The sequence below is a fragment of the Erythrolamprus reginae genome, chromosome 3 (genome assembly GCF_031021105.1).
Source record: "Erythrolamprus reginae isolate rEryReg1 chromosome 3, rEryReg1.hap1, whole genome shotgun sequence".
NCBI lineage: Eukaryota > Metazoa > Chordata > Lepidosauria > Squamata > Dipsadidae > Erythrolamprus > Erythrolamprus reginae.
Window position 1 is genome coordinate 200950659 of NC_091952.1, and position 20434 is coordinate 200971092.

General features: G+C 35.4%; 1 protein-coding gene across 1 annotated transcript in view; it reads left to right on the forward strand.

Moving 5' to 3' along the window:
• The window catches only part of YES1 (YES proto-oncogene 1, Src family tyrosine kinase), a 53948-nt gene that overhangs the window by 25657 nt on the left and 7857 nt on the right, over nucleotides 1-20434 (forward strand). Inside the window, exons 2-10 of the mRNA XM_070747601.1 lie at nucleotides 2475-2747; nucleotides 6949-7048; nucleotides 9558-9656; nucleotides 11865-11968; nucleotides 12070-12219; nucleotides 12329-12484; nucleotides 12825-13004; nucleotides 15198-15274; nucleotides 19643-19796. Of these exons, the coding sequence (XP_070603702.1) occupies nucleotides 2483-2747; nucleotides 6949-7048; nucleotides 9558-9656; nucleotides 11865-11968; nucleotides 12070-12219; nucleotides 12329-12484; nucleotides 12825-13004; nucleotides 15198-15274; nucleotides 19643-19796 (1285 nt within the window). The 5' untranslated portion in view covers nucleotides 2475-2482. The remainder of the gene's footprint in view (nucleotides 1-2474; nucleotides 2748-6948; nucleotides 7049-9557; nucleotides 9657-11864; nucleotides 11969-12069; nucleotides 12220-12328; nucleotides 12485-12824; nucleotides 13005-15197; nucleotides 15275-19642; nucleotides 19797-20434) is intronic.

Below are 20434 nucleotides of genomic sequence, written 5' to 3' on the forward strand. Positions count from 1 at the left end.
GATTCTTGACAAATGTATCTTTTTCTTTTATGTACGCTGAGAGCATATGGACCAAGACAAATTCCATGTGTGTCCAATCACACTTGGCCAATAACATTCTATTCTATTCTATTCTATTCTATTCTAATAGATCTATTTATTGTATATCAGTGCACATGTTGGTAATAATCCACAAAGGTACTATATAGGAATATTTTAGTTTTTTAAATTATCCTGCAAGCTGTTTTTTTTAATTTTTCATATATGTAATGTTTTCCCTATTGAAAAAAAACTATTGAATTAGAAGAGCTTGACTCACAAATGCTAATTGAATTTTTAAATATATAATTCTAATTCAGCATATAATTCAAATCAGTGCCTGGATTCATCTTAACTCATCAGGCTTGTTAATTTCAGCATTAGTCCAGTTCAGTGTTTCCCAAACTTTTGACATGTGTGCCCCTTCTAGAATTTTCGTAACACTTAGTACCCCTCATTAAAAAAAATGGATGTATTTTAATAACAATTTAAAAAATATATTTTTTTTTTTTTTTGGTATATACATAAAATAATAATAAATGAAAAATAAAATTATTCATAATAAAATATAAATAAAAGTTATACTACAAAAAACATTTATTTGAGTCAATGAAAAGGATGAAATTGTTTTTGCTGAGATGACAGATTGTCATAATTTTGTTTCCTGGTTGTTAATTTTAATCTGAGATGCGGATCCATGTCCAATAGTCTGTTCCTTTTTTTTTTACTTAATATCTACAAATGCTGAAAAAGCAACTTCACATAAATATGAAGTTGGAAAAGGCAAGATGTATTTCAGAACTTTTTCTGAATGCATAACCCCACCAAACTCTTCCCGTGCCCCTGGGGGTATGCGTACCACACTTTGGGAAACACTGGTCTAGTTGGTCTATGGCAGTGATGGCGAACCTATGGCATGAGTGCCACAGGTGGCACACGGTGCCATATCTGCTGGCATGTGAGCCATTGCTCTAGCTCTGCTGCAACATGCATGTGTGTGCCAGCCAGCTAATTTTTGGCTCGCATAGAGGCTCTGGGAAGGCATTTTTGACTTCCAGAGAGCCTCCAGGGCAGGGATCCCAAAACCTTTTACACAGGGGGCCAGTTCACTGTCCCTTGGACTGTTGGAGGGCTGGACTATAAAAAAAACCTATGAACAAATCCCTATGCACACTGCACATACCTTATTTTAAAATAAAAAACAAAATGGGAACATACTATTTAGAGGGGGAGGGAAGTCTGAAATTCACAAAAGTTTATGTTTTGTTTTAAATTTTCTTTTGTTAACATCTGATTGGACTCCAGGAAGGACGTCTTCGTGACCTCAAAGCTCCGCCCATGGAATTCTCTATTGGGATTCCCCACCTCCGTTTGAGCCTCCCGACTGGCCGACAGCTCCGCGGCTCTTTTGCAAAGCTGACAGTCGGGCGGCAGGGCTTCTCAGCGTTTTCCTGAACCCGAATGCCAAACCCGAACTTTTGCCGAACTTCCGGGTTCGACGTTCAGGAGGATGCCGAGAAGCCCCCCGGCTGTTTCAAAAGGTGACAGCCGGGCAGTGGGGCTTCTCGGCGGCCACCCGAACCCGAACTTTTGCCGAATTTCCGGGTTCCGCGTTCGGGCGGCAGGTTCATAAGACGGGAAAAGTTCGGAAGATGAGGCAAAATTTTTCCGAACCCCGGGTTTGTATCTCGGAAAGTTCGTATGACAAGGGGTTCATATCACGAGGTACCACTGTATTTAGTTTCCCCACCATTCAGTCAGAATTGAAGAAGCTTCTGAACTGAAGAAAATTAAATATTTTAAAGGGAAAAAAACAGTTGCCTTTTGAAAAGCACCCTTAGAATATATCTTTAGCACAATTTATGATTTTGACTTTTGACTGTAATAAAGTAGTATAATTATGAAACCAATTGAATATTACGAATATTCAAAGGTATTTAAAATCTTTGTTTTAAAGAGTAAATATCCGGATGTCAAGCAAACCTGGAAAACAGGAAAATCAAGAGAATTATCAGGGAAATCGGCAGTTCGGGAAATATCAGGGAATTATCAGAGAATTCATGAAAAAAGCGTAATAAATCAGGGGGGGAAATCAAACTGTATTAAAATGTTTAAAAGTCAGGGAAAAATCATGTAAATAAAAAAAAGGATCGTGCTGCCTGGTAGAGTCAAGCAAAAATGAGCATAACTGTGGCAACAACTTGCTTTCTCAACTACCGATATTTCTCCATGGCTTAGCCGTTTGGTATGACATCACCTATGACCACGCCTTAAATAAATTGCAAGTTAGAGGGAAATGTCAGGGAAATATCAGGGAATTTGAAAATGCTTCCCCCCTGGACACCCTGAAATATATTTCAATCTAAAAAGATCTCCAAATTATTATAAATATTTAGTGAACAGTTTGAACAATAATGAAATATTCACATGCATTACTATCCTTTGTTTCTCTACAGAAAAGACCATGGGGTGCATTAAGAGCAAGCAAGACAAAAGTCCTTCTATGAAATATAGAACTGAGAATACTCCAGAGACAATTACTTCCCCTGTAAGCAATTATGGATCTGATTCAACCCAAGCTAATCAGTCACCTGTAGTAAAAGGACCATCAATTAATTTTAATAGCCATTCCATGACTCCTTTTGGTGGGTCATCTGGTATGACACCTTTCGGAGGAGCATCTTCTTCATTTTCTCCAGTGCCATGTCCATATCCTAGTGGTCTAACAGGTAAGCATGGTTTTAAAATTATCATCAGATAGCAAAAGAAGCCTTCAGTAATACCAAAGCAACAATTGCATGTGATTTAGTCTAAAATGTGTTAATGTATTAAAAACAAAAAACTATTGTAAGATTGCACAAAAGTCAAACAGTATTAGAGAAAAGCCAGTTTTGTTGCAAACCTTATGGGTGTCTTGTGCTCCAAGCAATATGCAAAAGATGATTAAAAAAATAAATGCATAAATAAAATTGTACAAAACAACATTCTGTGCCAACTGTCCCAACAGTTGTACTAATGGTTAAGTTCTCTTTAGTACCTTTATCAACTTCCCAGGTTTTATGTAAGACTGATGCCAATTAGTTACTTACATGTAGCAGATTCTTCAGAATCACCCATTAATTCATATACAGTGGTACCTCGAGATACGAGTTTAATTCGTTCCGGACCTGGGCTCTTAAGTCGAGCAGCTCTTATCTCGAACGACTTTTCCCCATAGGAATTAATGTAAATAATTTTAATTGGTTCCAGCCCTCAAAAAACTCACAAAGTTAGTCTAAATTATGCAGAAAGACATGTTTTTAATGAAGAAATGTACATGTACATATAAATGAATAATGAAGTTTCTTTCACTTAACTTGTAAACTTTCTTAAACTTTTAAATTTACATATGTTCAACTTCTCTGCCACCCAATCCTGTAGGACAGAGGTCCCCAACCCTTTTTGCACCAGGGACCGGCTTTAAGCGATCAAGAGAGGAATGGGTGAATGAATGGATGGAGGGTGGGAAGGAAGGAAGGAAAGAGGGAAGGGACAGGAACAGAGGAAGGAAGCAAGGAAACTTATGAAAGGGGAGAGTAAGAGAGGAATGAGTGAAAGGAGGGAGGGAGGGAAGAAGGTGGGAAGGAGAAAGAAAAGAAGAAATAGAGGAAGGGAAGGTAAAAGAGAAAGAAAAAGAGCAAGAAAGAAAGAAAGAAAGAAAGAAAGAAAGGGGGAAGGGACAGGAACAGAGGAAGGAAGCAAGGAAACTTATGAAAGGGGAGAGTAAGAGAGGAATGAGTGAAAGGAGGGAGGGAGGGAAGAAGGTGGGAAGGAGAAAGAAAAGAAGAAATAGAGGAAGGGAAGGTAAAAGAGAGAAAGAAAAAGAGCAAGAAAGAAAGCTGCAAGCACCCCCCCGAGCCCCCCAGGCCGGCTGCAACCTTTTAAAACGCGCGCCGCTTCGCAGCTGTCTCCTGAAGCCGAACGCGGAAGTTAGCGTTTGGCTTCAGGAGACAGCTCCTTGGCGCTTGTATCTCGAATTTGGGCTTGTAAGTAGAACAAAAATATCTCTCCCCTCCCAGCTCTTATCTCGAGTTGCTCTTAAGTAGAGCAGCTCTTATGTCGGGGTTCCACTGTATGTAGAAGTTTTACATTGGTGCAAACTTGAAAAATCATAGAATTTAAAGATTTTTGGCAGAATAGTACCCTCTGTGAATATCATGCATGTCTGGGTTCCATTAATACTAATTCCCACTAAGATAGAGCCAAAAATTCCTTTAATCTTATGGAAAAACAAGGTCACCTGACCATCTAAAGCAGTGATGGCAAACCTTTTTTGGTTCATGTGCCAAAGATGTGTGTGTGTGTGTTACACACACATGTGCATCCCCCATGCTGCCACATGCGCGCAACCTCCGCCCCCGCCCCACACATGTGAACAGGCTTCACTGAAGCCTGGAATGGTGAAAAAACAGGCAAACTGGAAGTTCATAAAAACGGACTCCTGGTTTGCCCGTTGTGCTGTTTTTCGCACTCTGGAGCCTTCAGGGAAGCTTTCTGAAGCCCCAGAGTGCTAAAAGCAGCACAATAGGTAAACCAGAAGTCTATTTTTCCAAACTTCCAGTTTGCCTGTTGGTTCTCTGAAGCCCCTGGAAAGTGAAATGGCCTTTCTCAAGGCTGAAAATCAGCTGGCTAGCATGTGCATTTATGCTGGAGCTAACATAGAGCAATGGCTTGCAAGCCCTCTGATATGGCTCCATGTGCCACCTGTGGACCACGTGCCATAGGTTCGCCATCACTGATCTAAAGAATCTCAGTTCCCTCAGTGTCCTATACAATTCATATTGATGATTGGCTAGCTACCTTTTTATCTTGAGCAGTGGGTGATATTCATACAGTGACCTAAGACTCCACTCTAGTAAATATTAAGGTAGGGTAGTATTGGATAAATATGTAGAGTTGTGGCAATTTCTCAACAAACGTTTGGCATAGAAGTATTGTGCTGAAAGGCTGCAGATTTTGCCATCACTCACTGTTATATCCAGTAGATATTGCATTTTTAATCAGTTTTTTACAAAGTACCTTGGGAATCTACTATATTTACAGAAGTTTGACACATTTGGATGGAAAAGTCAAAAACAAGTTTTCATCCCTTTAAAATACCTCAAGTCTTTCTTCATAAATAAAAGTAGGATATTTTATTATTTTTATTTGTCATTTGTATTTTATAACCCAACAAATAATTTTCAGTAATATAGAAAATGAAATTAATTGATTTCACCTTAAAATCATAAAAAGATTTTAAAATATGAGCAATAATCTTGACATTTATCTATTTTAAGTCGCATCCTTTCATTTAGACTGTTGCTAATTTATTTTATACAAATGTGTGTAAGAAATTGTTTGTTGTTGTTTTTCTGAAAAATGTAGGAATATTGATTGGCTTCACTACTTCTGGACTATACCCTGTTTCCCCCAAAATAAGACATTCCCTGATAATTAGCCCAATTGGGCTTTTGAGTGCAAGCAATAAGGCCAAGTGCTTATTTCAGGGTTCAAAACAGATTTAAGACAGGGTCTTATTTTTGGAAATGTGGTACAAAAAAATAAAGGTGTGAATTAAACCTGTTAGTTACTGAAGGGGAAGAAAACCTGAAAATTAAACATTTTGGCACCTAATAATCATGATTTATGTCATAATGAAGGTAGCATTCCAGCAGGCAGTAAACTAATCTGAAGCATGGAATAGAATGCAGAGAGCTCAGTGTTCTACCCCACTTCAGACTTGAATTCATGGACATCTCTGGTAACAACCTGAACATGCATTTGTGCTCAAGGAATTGCCTCTTCGTCTGAGAAACCTCTATCCACCTATAATTAATTTTCTTACAAAACTACAAAGCTTCCAAAAGCTGTAGCAATCATCATCACCACCACCACCACCACCACCACCACTACTCTCTCTCACACAAACATACTTGGATCTTACAATAGCTGTTTTGGAGTTGTGCAATGGTAGTAATAAGAAGTCCGTTTACAGAAATGATCATCTTTAGTCGATGTAAGTGTTGAGTGAAAAAAATACAAGCAGTGAAATGTTTTGGTCTTTACAAACCCAGGCACTAAAAATGCTTTTAAGTAAAATTCAAATAAGATAATTAAGTCTTTCCATATGAATGTCTTGGTCTAACTGCAGCCAAAAAAAAATCTAAATGGGAATTTTTGTAGTGTATATTAAATTTCTTATAATTCAGAACCCATTTTGCATCAGGCTTAGGGATGGAAATGTGTGAGCATTTCAATTAGGGATATTAGTGGAAATATAGTCCCTCAGATCCTGCTTTGCTGCTACATTGTGGGGGTGGAAAAGTTCCTGGGGGAGGGGTGGGGGGTGAATGAAGGATGCTCTGATCGTACACCAAGCATAAATACTCCTGGCAAGGTCATCCTCAGCAAGCAGTCAATATATATTGGACAGCCGCAATACACAGTACAGGAAGATACAGTACCTGACATAGATAATCATTTTAGTGACTAGAGCAAAAGCATTGATTCATATTGTATTGAATATCCTATTCATATGTTTTCTACAAACATACAAATACAGGTAGTCTCATAACTTTAACATGAAAAAGCAACTTTTCTAGTTTGAAGTTGTTTTAACCATGAGAATGTTAAAAAAGTTTTTCTTAGTAATATTAATATATTTAATCAAATGTATAGATTGCCTCAAGTGTGGTTGCAGACCTAGGATATTATAAAATCAATAAGTTCAGGGAATGTTTTTATTTTAAAGCTATAAGCATTCCTCACTTTTTAGTAAGAATATTTATCTATTTCCTTCAAAATAAAATTGGTGAAATGCTTTTGTATAGTACTTGTGCAATCTGATTTGTATTTGTTTCCCTTGTCTAGGGAAAAAAGTATTAATGCTGTATTTTTCGGTTTTCTAAGGGGGTGTAACTGTTTTTGTGGCCTTGTACGATTATGAAGCAAGAACTAGAGATGATCTTTCATTCAAGAAAGGTGAACGCTTTCAGATAATCAATAATACGTAAGTATTGTTGTCAACTTGTGGACTTAATTACTTAAGAGACATGGTGGCTCAGTGGTTATAATGCAGTACTGCAAGCTACTTCTGCTCATAACCGGCTGCCAGCAGTTTGGCGGTTCAAATCTCATTGGGCTCAAGGTTGACTCAGCCTTCCATCCTTCCAAAGTGGGTAAACGAGGACCCAAATTGTTGGGGGTAAACCACTTAGAGAGGGCTGTAAAGCACTATGAAGTGGTATATAACTAAGTGTTATTGCTATTAATTACACTATTAGCCATTCACGTTCCTCCACATATGCTAATAGTATTGTTGCTGAAAAATAATAGGGAAAAATATTCAGTCATAAGAAAATAAGAGAGTAAGAAAAATGATCTTATAAGGAGAAGGAGATACAACATCATTGGACTTGCAAGATTCTATTATTATAGCCAATCTCAATACATTAATTTTAGTCTTCTAGTGCAGTTGATTTTTTAAAATCTCATATACCTAGTATGGCTGATATCAATCTTACAAGTCTGATTGTGTTGTATCTCTTCTATCTTCTTATAATTCAATGAATTAGGGAAGTGACTATATGAGCTGCTGTTTTGACACTGTGGCCTTTAAAAATGTTTTACTCTTTTGGCAAAGGAGTATGCATATCTCCATCAAAGTCATCTTCTTTGCTTCTTTACTTTCTACAGAACAGATCAGTCTGGAAGTTATAAAGGTAACTTGGATTATACCCCACGCCTTTAATATAATGTTGCTTTTGTCTTTACTCCTTAGATAGGCCTCAACATGTGACCACAATGGAGCCCCAAATTAACAGTTGTTAAGTGGGTTTTGGTCCACCTTTCTTTCCACAGTTGTTAAGTGAACAGCTGCAGTTGTTAAGTTAGTAACCCAGTTGTTAAATAAATCTGGCTTCCCTATTATTTGCATGTCAGAAGTTCTCAAAAACCTTCTGAAATGATCACATGAAATGATCACATTCCAGTATATTAAAAAGGGAACTGTATTCTCTGAATACAATTATTTTTCATCTCATAAAGAGATAGTTGCTTTTTTCACTTATTCTTCTGTAAAACGTAGATTTTTTGTTGACAGTAATAATGTTTGAGAAAGATTAAGTTTTGAGAATTACTTTTTCTTTCAATCCATCATGGTCGTCATGATATAAAAAAGATGTTGAAACTCTATAAAGAGTGCAGAGGGGAGTAACAAAGATGATTGGGGGACTGGAGATGAAAACATATGAAGAATGGTTGCAGGGATTGGATATTTCTAGTTTAATTAAAAGAAGGACAAGGAATGACTTATTAGCAGTGTTCCTATATCTCAGGGGCTGCCACAAAGAAGAGGGGGTCAATTTATTTTCCAGGGCATCTGAACGCAAGGCAAGAAGCAATGGGTGGAAACTAATCAAGAAAAGACGCAACTAGAACTAAGGAGAAAATTCTGACAATTAGAATATTTAATCAGCGGAACGACTTGCTTCTAGAAGTTGTGGGTGTTCCAATGCTGGAGATTTAAAGAAGAGGTTGGACAATGATTTGTCAGAAATGGTGTAGACCAGTGTTTTTCAACCAGTGTGCCGTGGCACACTAGTGTGCCGTGAGACATAGTCAGGTGTGCCACGAAGAAGGAAGCTCAGGTTCTGGTCTTGCAACTTTTTGCTGAGAGAGTGAGAGTGAGAAAGAGAGAGAGAAAGAAAGAGAGAGAAAGAAAGCAAGAGAGAAAGTAAGAGAGAGAGAGTGAGAGAGAGAGAAAGAGAGAGAAAGAAAGAGTGAGAGAGAGAGAAAGAGAGAGAGAGAGAAAAGGAGAGGAAGGGGGAGAGAGAGAGAGAGAGAAATGAGCAAAAAGGGGAGGAAAAAAGAGAAATGAGAAAATGATTGAGACCGAGAATGAGAGGAAAGAGAGAGAAACAAAAGAGAGAGAGAGAAGTGACTCAATTTAAAGCATATGATAAAAAGCACCCAAAGAATAAGAGAGAAAAAAACCCAGCCCTCACCTGTTTTTGGAAATGGTTCAAGAGTGTGTATACACACACCACACACACACACACACACAAAGATGGGGAGGAGACAGGGATGGAAAAAGAGAGGGTGTTATTTTGTGTCATTTTGGTTGGTGGTGTGCCCCAGGATTTTGTAAATGTAAAAAAATGTGCCGCGGCTCAAAAAAGGTTGAAAATCACTGGTGTAGACTTTCCTGCTTGAGCAAGGGGTTAGGCTAGAAGATTTCCAAGGTCTCTCCCAACTCTTTTATTTTTATTTATCACGTTTATTAGAGGAAGAAAATAAACGGTTCTTCCTACTGTATGGTATTTCCTTACATAGGACAAACAACAATTATATTAAGGTCTAGCTGGTGTGCTATTTCATAGATGTAAACAGACATCAAAGCTAAGATTATAGTGGTAATGTATCACTTCACAGTATTTCTTAATTGAAAATGATTTTTTTTATTATTGTTCATATATATTCAATGTAATTACATTTTTCCTGTCCTTCCTTCCCTCTAGGGAAGGAGACTGGTGGGAAGCAAGATCTATTGCAACAGGAAAGAGTGGCTACATTCCTAGCAATTATGTGGCTCCTGCAGATTCCATTCAAGCAGAAGAGTAAGACTTTATAATGTCTTTAATCATTTTTATCTGTAATTATTCAGTGGCGTTCAGTGTAATTTAATAAGTCTATTCAAAAGAATTATTAAATACCAGAGCTCTTTGTACAATCCTTACATGAATTACACAAAATTAATATCTTTAAATGTGGAGGGAAGTGTTTTTAATAGGAAAGTGAACACAAGAACAAGGGGACACAATCTGAGGTTAGTTGGGGGAAAGATCAAAAGCAACATGAGAAAATATTATTTTACTGAAAGAGTAGTAGATCCTTGGAACAAACTTCCAGCAGACGTGGTAGATAAATCCACAGTAACTGAATTTAAACATGCCTGGGATAAACATATATCCATCCTAAGATAAAATACAGAAAATAGTATAAGGGCAGACTAGATGGACCATGGGGTCTTTTTCTGCCGTCAGACTTCTATGTTTCTATGTTTCTATGTTATATTTTATATAGAGGAGACTGACTTTCTTAAAATGTATGTTTTAGATTATTTTTAGAATAAATAGTTAATATAGTCACATCTGTTAATATGAGTTTATATGGGTAAAATTATTGACAATTCACAGTCTAATCTAGCTATCTACCTACCTACCATGTTTTGTCAGTGGGAATAAAACACAAAAGAGAAAAATAATTGAAAAAAACTACAGCCAACAGTAACAATTAAAAAACTGTGTACAAAAACGAAAAGAAAAAAAAGACCCAGACATACAACATTAAACATAAAAATATCCACGCTTGTTGGATGCTGAAAACATAAATAAACCTAATAAATTCTTCTGTAAATTCTGTAGATCTGTAAAAAGTAACAAAATTTCTCATTTTATTTAACAAGAAAAATATGTTAACATGTATTTCATATAAGGAATCTCACCTCATCATCATAGAAACTTCAAATACTGTATATTCTGATAGAACAGTTTCTCTTGAAAACATTCAAAATCTGTATTGGGTGTGTATCAGTGGTAGGTTCTAAATTAGATTGCCACTGGTTTGCACTCATGCGCATGTGTGACACTTCTGCACATGCACAGAAGCACCTCAGGTGGGTAGGCGGAGCTCTTGCCACCCCTACCAGTTCTAAGAACCGGTCCAAACCAGGAGCAACCCACTGTTGCTGTGTATGGTATATATAAGATGCACAGCCTTTAAAACTTTGTATATTTTTTACAAAGTTTAGTTGCTAGTTAGTCCTTAAATTGCCACAAGCTGCTTCCTTAAATCTTCTGGCTAGTTTCTGAGCTTAGAAATAAACAGAATTTCTAAGCATATCGTTGAAGTTCCCTTTACCCAGAATTGCTTATAAACTTTGTAGATACCAGGCTAGAAAGTAGACCGTAAATTAAAGTTCTGTCTTTGCCATGAAAGCCAGCTGGGAGACCTTGGGCTAATCACTGCCTCTCAGCATAACCCACCTCACAGGATTGTTGTTGTGGGAAAAATAGAAGAAGAAAGTTATGTTTGGTATATTTGCTGCCTTGAATTGTTTAAAAAATAATAAAGTAAGTAAGTAGGTGGGTAGGTAGGTAGGTAGGTGATAGGGAGGGAAGGAGGGAGGAAAGGAAAGGAGAAAGAAAGGAAGAAGGAAAGAAAAAGAAAGAAAGAAAGAAAGAAAGAAAGAAAGAAAGAAAGAAAAATCTCCTTTGTAACTCAGCCGTTTCAGATATACAGCTTTATTTGATTGTTTGTTTGTATGGCATTATTGTCGCTCAAATGCAATATATTACTTCCCACTGAAACAATGATTAGCATGTTTGGTAATTTTAAAAATTAACAAAACCACATGTAAAGTTGAAAGCATACAGCAACAACAAAATGACAAACAATACTTTCTGGTTTCACCTGAAGTTTCTTTACTCCCACTGACGTGTCTTGTTTTTCTTCAAAATTTTAAACAGCATTTTGGAACACTTGCTTTTGAAACTACATATATTTAAAACTAGTTTGTTATTGAATCTTGGATAGAATAGATGGTACTAGATCATATCTTCGTCTGTAGAAGAATCTGTGTGATCACATCACATTTAGAAACAACTTCTATTTCTCATCTATTTTAAATGTACAAAGTTGGAATTACATGGAAAGCCCTGGTTATAATGAACATAGTGTCATCTTTGCAATTTAATACCATTGCTATATTAATCAAATATTGCAATGAATCTTTTCTTTAACATATTTTTCTTTCAACATTTTAGATGGTATTTTGGTAAAATGGGCAGAAAAGATGCAGAAAGATTACTTTTAAATCCTGGGAATCAACGTGGTATCTTTTTAGTCCGAGAGAGTGAAACCACAAAAGGTATCTATAATTTTATTACTGAATAAAATGAAAATATAATGAATTTGTAATTTTTAAAATAAATGTGTTTACAGAATCAAATATTAAATTATGTTTTCTAGGTGCTTATTCCCTTTCTATACGTGACTGGGATGAGATTAGAGGTGATAATGTGAAACACTACAAAATTAGAAAACTTGACAATGGTGGATATTATATAACAACAAGAGCACAATTTGAATCTTTACAAAAGCTGGTCAAACACTATACAGGTAAATTCCAAATGCTACAGCTGATCCTAGATTATAGACCAATGCATATATTTCTAACAAGTATTATTTAAATATACGACTATATAATAAATATTTATCTAATTACTAGATCATGCTGACGGCCTGTGTCATAAATTAACAACTGTGTGTCCAACGGTGAAACCTCAGACACAGGGCTTAGCAAAGGATGCCTGGGAAATCCCTAGAGAATCCTTGCGGCTAGAAGTTAAGCTGGGCCAAGGGTGCTTTGGTGAAGTTTGGATGGGTAAGTGTTAAATGAAGAGAACTCTAATTCTTATCATTAAATCTAAGTGTTCTGTGCATAATGGTTCCAGAGCTTACTATGTCCAGATTTTTTAAAAAAGATTTTCGATTATTGAAATGGAAAAAATCTGCCTAAGAATTACAGAATCTCTTAAAATCATTTATAAACAATGCTACATTAAATCATTTATAAACAATAGACTAAAGGCACAAATTGTTTTTTAACTTCTGTTCAACATTTTTAAATGGATTATTTTACACATATCAACCCTGCTGCAACATTTGTATTACACTGAAAATCTTTGTATTGTAACTGATAATATAACACATTTATTACATAGGTACATGGAACGGAACAACAAAAGTTGCAATCAAAACGTTAAAACCTGGTACAATGATGCCAGAAGCTTTCCTACAAGAAGCTCAGATCATGAAGAAATTAAGGCATGATAAACTTGTTCCACTTTATGCTGTAGTTTCTGAAGAGCCTATCTACATTGTCACTGAATTCATGACAAAAGGTACGTTTTATCTCTAAATTGAAATCAAATAGGAAAACAGTACTTTGAATTTACCATTGAATTATTGGGGCAGAATAGACATAAATGTATTTTATCATGGTAGATATTTAGAAATGTCTGCCAGGGCTTTCACTATAGATTTTGGTTCTTCCCCCATTGAAACAGTTAAGTCAGAGTTAGAAAACAATGGGGTGGGCTGCATCTAGGAAGTTTAGTTATGACACCAGGTTTTTTCTTTCTGTTTTTATTTGTTTGTTTTTTTATTTGATTTGATTCTGATTCTGATTTGATTTGATTTGATTTGTATGCCGCCACTCTCTTGTTTATTTATGACACATCTTTCAATGTTTATTTGACTGAGTTTCATGTTAATGAATAAAACAGGTAATAATAATATAAGAATATTATTTCCCAGTATTTCCTACAAAGATCAGAATATTTGTGTGGGATTATAGGCTTACTTACATGAATAACAAGATATAGCTCTGTGGACAAGGATTTTCTTTCTTTAAAGAAAGTAGCTGTGAAAACAGCCATATGTAAGATTGTGTCTTCTGTCCCAAAACTGATCAGATCAGATACCTAAATTATGCCCGTGAGCAAATGTAAACACTAAACTGTATTCTGAGCACTTCAGCAGTCGCAATGAGGAACTGGAAATGTTTGCTTTTGTTTTCAACAACCTGGTTGTTTGTTATTGTCCAGATAAGTAACTATAAATGTTATGAAACATTATTTAAGCAATTACTGCATTATAATTGTTTGAACAAAGTTCAGTATAGTTAATATTACCTATAGTTCTCAGTTGCATATTAAACCGCAATTTCATTAGGTGAAAATGAAAGCAAATGCTTTTAGTCATATTTTGTGGTAAACAAAAAAGAGAAGAGGAAAGAAACCACAAAAGCATGACATTTCTGTGAGTCATTTGTTCTCAACCTGTGATACACACAGCATATATATAATATATATAAAATTGCCTAGTTGATACACAGAGGAGGCATTGGAACTTTATTTGCATCTTCAATATTTATCCTAAATGGGAGCTGTAATGAAAAAGAGGTTTTTGTCATGGTAAGATCCAGGGTTTTTTATAGATTAATTGAGGGAACTTAAGATATGAAAGGCTAAAATCACAGGTAATCCTCGATTTACAACACTGAGAAAAATGACAGCTTTTCACATTTATGACCATTGTAGTATCCACATTACATTTGGCATGCTTATGACGGTTGCATGCATCCAAGGGTCATATGACAATGTTTTGTATCATTCTAACAAGCAAAATCGGGAAAACTAGATTTGCTTAACAACTGTAACATTAACTTAACAACCACGGGTATTTACTTAATAACTGTGACAAGAAAAGTCATAAAATGGGGCCAAATTCTCTTAACAAATGCCTCATTTAACAATGGAAATTGTTATGGGCTTTATATAGGCCCCAAAGTACAATAAATTCAAACAACTTGCTGCCAGAATTTTTTTTTTTTTTTAAATAAAAACTGGAGCCCCTAGTGGTAAGAAAGTGAAATAGAGATTATTCTCATTAGTTTATTTTCTAGTGAAGCATGTTTTCTCATTGGCTATTTCCTTCCATTGCACTTTGTGAATAAGCAATATTCTTCTGGCAGCCATGTTGTGGAGACTGCTTACACATTCAAAATAATCTTAATATTCCTACTCTCCTCCAAGCCCTGAATAGATGCTTATTTCTATTCTAGGTGCTGATTTATGCCTTGGAGCAATGCTACTTGACTTCTGTCCATGACGTAAAAAATAAATCCAATGTTGAATTCATATTTATTTGCATACATTACTTTTGAATAAATAAAGGTGAAAGTGTAAATAAACCATACAAAACTGCATATCTGCTCTTGGGAGGATGAGGGGACCTCACATATACAACCATTACCTTTAAATTCTTCCAAATGTCTGTTCACACTATTTTATTTCCAAAGGATTTGGTTAAATATGCTTTATTTTATGCATGCCCCAAATTACTACTAATTCCAAAATATTATGTGGTAACCATATAAGTATTACTTTTTCCTGTTTATTTATATTGATACTACTATAATTTTATTTTAACTATGCCTGAAGTAAGATTTACTGAACTGTTATTAAAGTGTTGTGATACCCTTACTACAACTGAATTGAAGGAAACACTGCTGTTTTTGTGTCTTTCTGTAGGAAGCTTACTAGATTTTCTTAAGGAAGGAGAAGGGAAATTTTTAAAACTTCCGCAACTGGTGGATATGGCTGCACAGGTACTTATTAAAATATATTGTTTGATTACTAAAACAGTCCAATACAGCAGTACCTCTACCTAAGAATGCCTCTACTTACGAACTTTTCTAGATAAGAACCGGGTGTTCAAGATTTTTTTTGCCTCTTCTCAAGAACAATTTTTCATTTACAAACCTGAGTCTCTGAAACTATAACCAGAAAAGGCACCCCGTGCATGAACACGTGATCCCCCCACCTCCCATACATGTCCATGTGTTTCCCACATGCATCCCACCCGCCACGCATGTATGGCAGATACCTGAAAAATAAGTTGGCTAGCAGGAGGTCCATGTGCATGCACGGAGCAGCTGAACTGGGTGACAGCTCATGTGCCCACAGAGAAGGTTCTGCCTGCCACATATTTGCCATCCTGAATATAGACATTGTGGAAGCCCTTAATATGTGATCCAGCCACTGCAGTAATTGCCCTGGGAGAATTGCCCACCCACAGCAGGCAGCAGACTACAGAGGCAGTAGTTGTAAAATCATTTCAATAAAATAGTGGAGGAACTATTGTTAAGCAGCAAAGAAAAGATGGTTGAGTCAAATCAAATGATTTCATGCTGTCAGGACAAAGGACAAAAGTGCTTTTCATATCTAAACGGTTATTTCAATGTGGCTGGTTGAATAAAGGGAGGAAAGCTGAAAAAACAATGTTCTCATGAGGATCTTAGAAAATATTTTCAGAATGAAGGTAGAATTAAGACACAAAGTAGCTTTGTTCTTAGCTACATCATGTACAATGAGGCAATTCTTTAGAAGCAAATAGTTTTCTTGGAAAGAATATTGGCATATTTTGCAGATGTAACAACTATCCAGAATGTTACTTCAAAGGGTAACTTATAGAACGAAGTTGTAGTTAAAGAGTTGAACAGTGGAAACAAGTTGAGACAGCAGCAGATAGTCCTTCCATTGTGGGTGAACTTTGATACCAGAAAATAGAGGTGACAAATTGAGATATAATTTGTGGATTTAAAATCCACCATCATGTCTGTGAAAAACTGATAATCACCAAATAAGTTTAGCGAATATGGAGGTTTTTCTTTTTTTTAAGAACAAAGAAATTGTGACACTAATTCTACAGAGCAAAACATAGCCATTGGCACTTTACAGCTTTTAGGTAATTCAGACATTCCACTCTACCCTGTTAAAAAGGCATAGCAGATTGTTTCCATCATTTGTACAAAAGTAATCATCTGTAACTGGTTGATTTTCAAAGCCGTCAGTCATAGCATTTGGAAACTTGGATGGTGCATCTGGCTTCCAGGTGAGAATACTGTAGGTTGGAGATTCTTGCCAATGACGGTATGTTGAAACTTGCTCTTAGCTAAATGCAATAGGTCTGTGCAATCGATCCTGTCCCAACAAAGCTTCATGATTATCCTTGCAAAGCAGAGGAATCACAGGATACACTTACAATAGGATGTCTGTCCAGTTTGGAACAAGAATGCACCTGAGAGAGAAACAGGATGTTTTTGAAAATTACTTCTATATAGTATACTGTATATCAACGATTTTGAATATTCATAAAATGATAATTCCCAAGCTGTGAAAAATTATGTCAAAGAAACAGGATTGCAATATCAAATCCTGTGCCACAGTCCATATATACCTGAGCAAATCCACCACAACAATTTGCCTTTAGGGAGGTGAACTACTATTAAAAATTTGATGTGAAATATACCAGTACTAGGGTAGACTGTACTACTAATGGAGGTCCTCTGGGCTAGTCTGGAGTGCAAAAGTAGATCCTTTGTGTTTATTGACCTCTGAAGGTTATAAATGTGAAGAAGAATCATAAAGTTATGTTTACCATCACTTTCATTACTGCAAATGTAAATGAGGCCATTGCTAAACAAAGACTACCTATATGTTTCTTATTCTCTTCCTTTTAATTATAGATTACCCAAAGTTGCTGAGGAATTGGGCTTCTTCCTTTCTTTTTTAAAAGTTTTATTGGATTTTTATTTTGAAATATACATCAATATCAAAACATGAATAGTGTGGCCTCTATGTATAATTCATTTTGATACAAATAGCAATAATAATAACAATATTTGTTAGATTAATCAAATTTATATAATCCTAATATTGATATATATGTTTGTTTTACAGTAGTTATTCAATATTTCAGTGTTCCATTTTAATCTCAGTGATACTATTAAGCATACATACTAATACCATCTTTCAACCTTAATCTTTCAATCTAATTATTACTTATATTCTATAAAATTATATCTGCTTATATTCCCCATATTTCTTATTTCTACCTCTATTCTAGCTTCTAGTCAGGTCACTATTGCTAATCCTAGTGTTAATATATGTTTTCATTAAGATATAGTCCTTCATTATTTGGTTATTCAAAGCCTCATTTCGCCATTCTAGTACTACTCATTCTATTATTTAAACATACCTAATAGTACCATCTTTCAATATCCAATCTTTCCGTCTAACTATTGCTTTTAATAAAGGTGTGTGTTCTACCTCTATACTAGTTTTTAATCAGACTATCATTATATTAGAAAAAAAGAAAAAAGAAAATTCCTTTCCATCTATCTTTTCTTGTCCATTTTAATACTTCAATTCTTATTCATTTTTTAGCTTGCCTCTCTTACTCCTCTCTTTGATCTTTGTCTCTATCAGGATCTGTGTCTTCACCGTTTAGTCTAAATATTTCTCCCATCTCAATCCTAAACTGCCAGACCTCAAGCATGTCCACCTATGCCCCTATCTTCCTTTCAAAAGTATCTTCCAGGTTATCCGGTGCCATTTTTATATAACTTAAGGTACTTTCCCCTTGGTTTATTTAATCAGTCATTATTATCTTTTATCGTCTTCTTCTTCTCTTTGTTTATTTGCTTTATTTGCTGGTTTGTCCAGCAAAGGAATTGGGCTGTTTCAAAATCAAATAAGTAAAATACAATAATAAACCTTGACTAGTCAATAATAAGAGAAACATGGTCAGATGCATGAATTATTCCACAATAAACTCCAACTAGATTGAATCCAAACTCCCCCATATAATCCACACTATCTGCATCAGACAAAGGCTAGATATTCCCTCAAAGACACAAAGATTTAGGTTAGGTTGAAATTGTACTGAAATTTAAAAAGAATTGGCCAAGTAGAATGGACTTCTATGTGCAATTTGGGCAGAGAACTTCTCTCTAAATAGCTGCCACAGGTAGCATCTGGAAGAATGTGTTACAATCCCCCAAATTCTAAAGAAGAAATGCAAATAAAAAAGTTTCATATTCTGAAATAGAACCCAGTAATGCAACTCACACAAATATTTTAAAAGAAAATGAAACTGAAGCACATGGATAACATCTGGATAAATGCCAAAGGAAGTTCCCAGTTATCCAGCAGGAGACTGTATGGGCTGATATGAATAATGTTCCCAAGGTAGAGCAGATGGGGTAAATTTAGGGTGGAATTCTCCAGCTTTCACTTCATTGTTTTCCCAAGTTTGACTTTACTTTCTTATTTTCACCAAGATCAAATGAGCTGATGTCAAAAATGCAAGGTTCTTAAATTCAAAATAGATATAGGAGAAACTGGTCTTAGATCTCAGACAGTCAAAACCAGAGCTGGTATTAAAAAACAGAGAGTTAACTGTAAACTTTATCCCATGAACAAACTTCTGTAAAAGGTAGATATTTACTCTCTGCAGTTTGATTTATTTACAAAACTCTACTCTCAAGGGGAAATCATCAAATGAGACGTATCTGAAGAATTAAAGAGAGAGTGAGGGCAAGGGGCAAATAACCTCTTGAATTGAAAACAAGAACTGAGAATTAATTACCAGTAGTAGGATTTTATTCCTGGAACCGGTGGCTTGCTGAAAAAAGACCAAGGGATCATAGATTAAGAAGTTGAGTCATGACGAAGAAAAAAACAAAGCAAAAACACCAAAAGTAGAAAGAACAAAGGAGAACAACAAAAGGGGGGAAATGTGCAAAACACTGTAGAGAAAGCCTAAAACAGAGTTTTGGTTACCACGGTGATAGCCAGAAAGAGAATTTTGGGCAATTCAGTGTAAGCAGATACTTTAAGCTTGAACCTCCACCAAAAAAGTCAGCCTGAGAATGTTCTAGAAAATTGCTTTACACAAGTAGGAACATGCATGTGTAAATGCACAGAGAACAAAAAGAATATTGTGTAGACTTTTCTAATTTAAGATTATTTAATTCTGTTGCAAAATAATATTGCTACATGTTATGAAAACTAAACATTGTATATCTCCTACTGTGTTTGTAACATGTAACATCGGATTCATTTTCATGATTTTGTATTAAGTATTTCATTGATTGAATACTGCTTTGTTAATAAGATACTTTTCTTATAAGATTGCTGATGGCATGGCATACATTGAAAGAATGAATTACATTCATAGAGATCTTCGAGCCGCTAATATACTTGTAGGAGATAATCTGGTGTGCAAAATTGCTGATTTTGGATTAGCAAGATTAATAGAAGACAATGAATACACTGCTAGACAAGGTATTTACAATAATCTTCATGTACTATCCAGTATAGTAAATATTGTTTTATTAATATAATGTATAATGTATTGTCTGAATTCTTGATCAGTACAAATCATCTTATGTCTGAAATATTATAGAGTCTGCTGCTTAAGGTTAGACTAGAAGACCTCAAGGCCCCTTCCAACACTATGGTCCTATGGTTCTAGTATGACTAAGTGCTTTACTAATTTTAATATTTTCTAAGATAGAGAAATGTTCTTTATTTTTTCCATAGAAACTGGATATTCTTTAAAGTGAATTGTCTAATACACTGCTATGTGCCCTAAAATCTTCTGAATTTTTTGACTGGTTTCTTAACAATATAAATTGCCAAAATAAATCCTTATCTCTGCAAAAGGAAAAATTGTTGAACAGGGCTTCATTTTGTTATCAAACTTTGCAACATATCATGATTCATATTCAAGGTTATTTGCCAAGCAGCTTATAAAGAAACAGTACAATCTGAACTTCAGATTATAGGCAGATGCTAAAAGTTGCAGTTGTTTATGTATATTCTGCAAATCATTTGCATAATAGAACAATTATGTGCTAGTTTTCCACATTCACAGATTAACAATGTACCTTTTTTACAATAGTTACCAAATGAATGCAAAA